The sequence below is a fragment of the Eriocheir sinensis genome, unplaced genomic scaffold, assembly GCF_024679095.1.
Source record: "Eriocheir sinensis breed Jianghai 21 unplaced genomic scaffold, ASM2467909v1 Scaffold662, whole genome shotgun sequence".
Lineage (NCBI taxonomy): Eukaryota > Metazoa > Arthropoda > Malacostraca > Decapoda > Varunidae > Eriocheir > Eriocheir sinensis.
Genome location: NW_026112012.1, coordinates 51907 through 59014, shown reverse-complemented (window position 1 = coordinate 59014; position 7108 = coordinate 51907). Strand labels below are relative to the sequence as shown.

At 47.1% G+C, this 7108-nt stretch overlaps 1 protein-coding gene across 3 annotated transcripts; it reads right to left on the bottom strand.

Moving 5' to 3' along the window:
* Nucleotides 1-2301: 2301 nt before the first annotated feature.
* Nucleotides 2302-3783, bottom strand: LOC126993737 (mucin-20-like). Of its 3 annotated transcripts, XM_050852913.1 has the most exons (3): nucleotides 3336-3781; nucleotides 3114-3224; nucleotides 2302-2998 (listed from the first exon to the last, which is right to left on the bottom strand). In XM_050852913.1, exons 1-3 carry the CDS (start codon nucleotides 3573-3575, stop codon nucleotides 2507-2509), a joined length of 843 nt encoding a protein of 280 aa, XP_050708870.1. In that variant the 5' UTR covers nucleotides 3576-3781; the 3' UTR covers nucleotides 2302-2506. The 3 variants fall into 3 exon arrangements, with proteins under 3 accessions (XP_050708870.1, XP_050708868.1, XP_050708869.1); XM_050852911.1 differs by having other exon boundaries at nucleotides 3114-3783; XM_050852912.1 differs by having other exon boundaries at nucleotides 2302-2890; nucleotides 3114-3780.
* Between the last annotated feature and the right edge of the window lie 3325 nt (nucleotides 3784-7108).

The following is a 7108-nucleotide window of genomic DNA, read 5'->3' as shown; positions in this document are numbered from 1 at the left end:
AGTTATCACAGACTTTCCCTCAGGAGTTCCAAGATATCCATTTATCGACCGGTCAGAATGTGAGGATGGACAGCTGGGTGGACTGAGCACCAATTCCCCGGGCCGGGATTCGAAACCAGGACCGAGGATTAGTAGTTATGCGTGCTAACCACTTCACAACGGAAGTATGGCTTTTCACTGTAGCTTACTAATAAATGGTAAACGGTGGAAGGCGTCCGAATAAGCTGCACGGCAGAGCTGCAACCAATCACCAGAGTCCAAATGACCCAGTTTCCATTCCGCAACACCTGCCTTCAGTGCTGCCATGAATCATGAGTCATGAATCCCTGCTTATAAGATGAAAGTGTGACACAGCAGTAGCCGTTGCTTGCTGTTTCGACGCGTTCACATTGTTCACTAACCATGGATCCGTTAAGCCGCGGGGTCCTGCTCTCAGCTTGCCATGCTTAATTTACTTTACTGATAAAATGCAAGGTAACTGAAAGCAATATTCGCACATGATGGAATATTTAGCGCAATGCAGTGAGGTTAGCCATCTTGGATATACTTTCGTCGACATCCTCCCGCAATGAATCGCAGCAGGGGACATATTTACCATTCCAGTGAGTGTTGCTGAGGGGTCTGTTGTGGGGTTCGTAGAAAAAGAGAAATCTGGTCATTATAGTCGTATCAGAAACTGAGCTTTTTTGTCGAGCCCAGGTGTGTGATGTGATTGAGTGGACGCAGATATTATTGTTCCATAACTCAGGTGCGGCAGCCGGCCTTGTGGGGGAGCTTCAGTAAACGGGACATACATTTTCAGTTGGGGTTCTTGCCGGGTTTCGGAGCCACTCTACCTCTCTTACCACCCATACCACTCTCCCTCCCCGCCCTCCTCTTGAGCACCCTTGCGGCTAGTTTTTGTTGCCGCTTCCCAAATATTTACATGACGTTCTTAATAGATTTATGCTCAAGCTACTTACCTGTTTGCTTGATTAGTCGGGAACACTGTACTAGCGTAATATGAGCCTCATGCTTGACGACAGGTTGCCACTTCACCGGGAGATTTTTAATGCGATTTCATGCTTAATTAGGTAAGACTCCTCAATTTCGTCATCAGCAACAAGTTAAATCAGGAAAATTAGTGATGAGTGTTACAGGGAAACTAAAACAGGTACTCAAATTTGCCCTCCACGTAACCCTAAATTACCACGCTTCGACGCACTTCACACCAGTCAACACCAGTCCTAGCATTCTTCAATCACAGTATAGTAGTAGTGAGTAGCGGGCAGTGAGTAGCAGGCTTTTTTTCACATTTGTTTACTTTTTTTATGCCCTTGAACTGACTCCTCTGCTGTAAAAAAAAATGATAACAAACTGAATTCATTGTTGCTGTGGATGATCCTTATCTACTTACCGTCATCATAGACTAAGCTTTTAATCTTCAGCGCCGAAGTATCGCGCAAATCAACACCAGTCCTTGCACTCCTCGTTTAAGATTGAAGAGACAAACTATTCCTTATATTACCTTTGACGATTCTTGTTTTTCTGGCTTCCTCATCTACTGTACTTCTAATCTTTAGCTCCGGAATATCGCTCACTCAACACCAGTCCTTTCACTACTCATACTCAAGATACAAAACAAACAAACTATTCTTTACGTTACCTTGGACGATACTTGTTTTTCCTAGCATCATTATCTATTGTATTTTCATTTCAATATAAGGGGAACACGAGCAGCCTGACGAAAAGCACCTCAACGCTCCTCTAATAGCCAAAGTATCCCTAAGTTTGTGCCATTAAACCGGCAAATCCTCCTTCGTCCTTGGGAAACCTGTTCAGCAATTTACGACCTTTCCTGAAGTATACCACCACCACCACCACCACCAAACACCTACTATCCTCATCACGACTAGTCTCCACCACATAGATGTGGCTGTGTGTGTGTGTGTGTGTGTGTGTGTGTGTGTGTGTGTGTGTGTGTGTGCTTGGAGGCGCCCTGAGATGGTCGTTTTGCCACCTACCGATAATCCCTATTCCCACTTGCACTGCGGTCTCCTTACTTTTATTTGTTACTGTGGTTCCCTTTTCTTTTCTCTCTCTCTCACTAGACAATTTGAATTTTCCTTTATTTTGTTAATTATTATTAAACAACATGAAGAAGCGTGTTGCTGCAGCCCTGTCACCCGCCATCCGACGCGTGAACTGCACTACTTAGCCGACTAGGCAAGATTACAGCAGAAAGAATTTGCTGGAGGCCAGTCGGTCTTCATGGACATAGCACCTCCTTTATTACCTAACACCGATTTCCTCGATATACGGATATTTTTTTATATCACATCGAAGCAACGATGGGAAACTCTGCATCTCGACAGAAATTCAACGTGTGGGTAACCCTGGAGCGAGGCTCCTCCCTGGTGGACTCCATCAAGCTCTCGTGCAAGGACTCCACCTGCTGCCTGAAGAGGAGGCGTACGGTCGCCTCCGTCAAGCTCCCCGTGGAAGGCTGGTCTTGCGTCGCAGGGATTCAAGGCTGCCACGCCGAGGGTGAGCTGCGTGTGCCCTTGGCGAAGCTGTGCAAGAAAGACGGCAACGCGGCCGTCAGGGTGCAATGTGCCTCGCTTAGGAAGCCAGTCTTCACCTCTTCCATGCCGCTGGCCTGGCTGCTGGACAACATCAGCGGCCTCCACTTCTCTCTCTTCTGTGACGACGGGCCCGTCTTCACCAGCCTCCGGTGCAACGGGAGGCGGTGTGGCGAGCCCGTCCGGGCGGTGAGCCCTGCACCGCGTGCGGCCACTGACGGAGTGGCCAGGACCGATGAGGCTGATGCATGGGCAGCCTTTGAAGTGACGACCCATGATGACTGGTCCGTGGAGGCTGATGTTTCATGGGCAGCCCCAGACTTGGTGACCTCCGCTGCTATGATCGAGGCTGATGCATGGGCAGCCTTTGAAGTGACAACCCATGATGACTGGTCCGTGGAGGCTGATGTTTCATGGGCAGCCCCAGACTTGATGACCTCCGCTGCTATGGTCCGTGGAGGCTGATGATTCATGGGCAGCCTTTGAAGTGACAACCCGTGATGACTGGTCCGTGGAGGCTGATGTTTCATGGGCAGCCCCAGACTTGGTGACCTCCGCTGCTATGGTCGAGGCTGATGATTCATGGGCAGCCTTTGAAGTGACAACCCGTGATGACTGGTCCGTGGAGGCTGATGTTTCATGGGCAGCCCCAGACTTGGTGACCTCCGCTGCTATGGTCGAGGCTGATGATTCATGGGCAGCCTTTGAAGCAATGACCCGTGATGACTGGTCCGTGGAGGCTGATGATTCATGGGCAGCTCCAGACTTGGTGACTTCCGCTGCTATGGTCGAGGCTGATGATTCATGGGCAGCCTTTGAAGCAATGACCCGTGATGACTGGTCCGTGGAGGCTGATGATCCATGCCCATCCGCCGAATTGGTGGCCGCCATCACCGAAGAGGCTGATGATGCATGGGCAGCCTTCGAGATGATGACCAGTGATGACTGGTCCGTAGAGACTGATGCCTTCCTGGACGTCACGGCCATCTGTGCTGTCGTTGTGTAAATTGTCATGCTTCACTAAGCAGCCTGGTAACACACTCACCAGTGACCCCCGGCGCAGGCGCGAGCCACATCGTGAGCCACACTCCCGGGGAGCGAGACACCCTTCAGTGACCGTCGCTCTTATTACACCTTCAGGGGAGGAGCTCCAGCTGTATTTCTTATCTTATCAATGAAAACCTTTACAATAAAACTATTATCCTATTAATGAATTTACCTTACCTATTAATAATAGTGTGCCTATCACAGTGAAATTCACCACATGCACGACTGCCAAGCCTCTTCCATTCGACTACCATTCTATTAGCAAACCAATTCCTGCCTGCATGTTTAACAAATCTATATTGATCTAACGACCCATGGCTAAGAGTGCATGCACTTTTACGAGCAGACCCTCATCAAAGGCCGTCACCCATCTATAAACTTTAATGAAGTCTACTCGCAACGTCCGCCTTTCCAGGGAATGCAAATTTAGACGTTAAGGGCAACCCTTTTTACGGCACGCGTTCCTTTACTCACCAGTTACGGTCATATTGTACATTACACCTTTTTAAATACATTGGAAAACAGTACAAGAAAACTACTACTACTACTACTACTACTACTACTACTACTACTACTACTACTACTACTACTACTACTACTACTACTACTACTACTACTACTATTGCTACTACCTTTATTTATATATTTTTTTACATCTTGGCCTATGGTGCCGGTAGGCTTTCTTTGGGGGCCCACCGTGGCGCAGGCAAGTGTTTATAGTGACGCCATCTATTCGTGGCTCATGCTGCCTCCCGAGCTCATTCTTGATTTCCCTTTGACAGTTCCTGTAGACTCTTAGACCATAGCCACGGAAAAACTCAGCACAACGCCCATACTCCAAGTTCCAACTACGTGTTTCCAGACCTTATTCCTATGATATCAACTTTCCACGAAGCACTTTACTTGATGATGAACACCTCTAAAAATTATCCATATATCTCATATTTACTGTAATAATGATCCAACAATCTGATGTCCAATGTTAGTAATAATTTGACGCAAATCTGCAAAGCAAAAAAAGTAATTGGGTGTAAAGTACTATATGTGGAATTCAAAGAAGGTGAAAAACTATAAAACCTGCCGTTGAGTAGTAAATGAGAACTTTGTATTTAGCGATGAAAGACTGAGTACAATATGGAGAGGCATAGGCATACTTGAAATACTACTACTATATACGATGATGATGATAATAGTAATAATAATAATAATAATAATAGAGCAAGTAGGAATTGGATGTCTTCTGGTCTCATTAGTAACAATCCAGGGGTGTAGTAGGCAGAAAGGCAACTAAAATTAAGAAATCGCAATGGACGGACACGGGATAAAGGGAACAGATATGGAGGGAAAGAGTACCTACGCGACACACTGGGAAATAACTAATGTATAAAGAACCCAAGGCATGTTATCCACGCATTGTGCATGAAATAAAACTTGAACACGGCTATTTTTTCTTACTTATCAAGATTTATTTGCGAATAGTTGCCATTCAAAAGAATTAAGAATATTTTATCTATTCCTTTATAGTTTAGCAACAGCCCTGTCACCCGCCCACACCACAAGCAGTAGCGGCAACATGACCACCACCACCAACTATCACACAAAATACTTCCACCATCACTATCATCACTACCTCCATAAACCATTAAATTCCAATACCAATGACAATATTAATCTTATCACTATCAACACCACTGATATCAACAGGAATATCATTACCAATATTAGTACCAACAACAATACCATTACCAGCACTATATAGTACCACCTACACCACCACCACCACCACAAACAACAACAACAACAACAACAACCATTAATACAACCACCACCCGCATCCCCAGCGCCGCCCGAGTTAGGTGTTAGTGGAGGCCGTGCGGCGAGACAGCAGGCAGCAGCGGGCGGGCCAGGCAGCCGCACCTCACCTGGCGGACTCGGGTTCTCCAAGGGCGCCTCCGTTGATATGATGGGCGGAAGGAAATCGTCGGCGTCGTCAGGCAGGAGCGGAGAGTCGCCCTGGACGCTGCTGGTATTGTAACTATACTCCTCCTGCCCCAAGACTTCCACGGCCGGCACCTCCTCTGGCGTGACGGGCGGAGACTCACCTTGGCTCTCCGCGGGGGGCCCGGCGGCGGCGGCCTGTGGTGGCGGCAGCAGCAGCAACAGAAGCAGCAGGAGCAGCCAGTACCCCTTGGACGCCACGCCCTGCACCACGGCAAGGGCTCGCCGCCATCTTGGCTCCTGCAACGGAAAGAATTATCTGTTAGATGCTTATAAGTGTTTATTTATTAGTGGTCTCCCAAAGTACCAAGTAGGTCTATAGAGACAAAATACCGGGAAAACAGAGAAGAATGCTTAGGGGGGGGGATGAAAACCACCCATGTGCGTTTAAGTTAATATTACAACACAAAAGGTAACTCATCATTTTTACTGGGGAAAAGTTTACATATTATTATGCAGTTCGTGAACAAACTGCTCCGGTGTGCGGCCGACTTCAAAGAAACTCATTATTTCAGCGTTACTTGTAGGGCGAGCCAACCTCACCTCCCGACCGTGAAATTCCACCAAGCAGTAATTAACGGGGTCTCACCAGCACTTACGAAAACTTCATCATATTTAACCAATGAAGTTTCCAGTGCTGAGTCATGTAAGTTTATTCCATTCAAATTCCACTCTCTAGTTTTATCAATTCGTCCTTCCTTCCTTCAGACCCCTTTCCCCTCTCATCAACAGGTTACACAAGGTTCGCACTGAACTCTGACTCTTTTCTAAGTCTAACAATACATCTGCCATCGCCTTAGAGGTTCCAGCCCCTTGATCATTCGACGAGTAAGGAGGCAGGAGGCGGCCGTGGGTGATTCCTCCACTTATCTCGCCTATAATCCGCGGCACACCGAGAAGTATGACATTAAGCCACAACCTTACTGTCAGCTTAACCTTATCTACCTACCGAGGTCGACTTCCCTCAATGAAAGGTTGATTTTATTAAGCAGATCCCCGGGAGTTGCAACCTCCCGACTTAATCCATACCTCTTCACCGGTAAGAAAAAATATAAATAATCCTTAGAATTCCTTACTGACCGCCGAATCCAATCGACACTTCCCGTCGAATTCTTTACGTCTGGCGCCTACTAAAGGAAGGCTTCAAAAAGTTGGCGTTATTTTATTTGGCGTTTGGGATGAGGCGACCACATCACATTTCTCAAGCTTTCAGCGGGGAGAGGAAAGGGCGGCGAGCTGTGACGGTGATGGTTACATAATTCTATACTTTCCTGAACTTTCCCCCGCAATCAAGGAATGAAGGAAAGCCACACGAGTTACGGTGAAAACATTTCTCGCAGTAATGTATTTATCGCATACCTTGGAGAAGGCTGTGTGTGAAGAAGCGTCCAAGAGTTACGGGCAGTGAGTAGTTTCTCCATAAATACTTCATTTGAAACGCCTGGTCAACCGGGGGTTTAAAATTGTCAGCTTCTTTTGAGAGAGAGAGAGAGAGAGAGAGA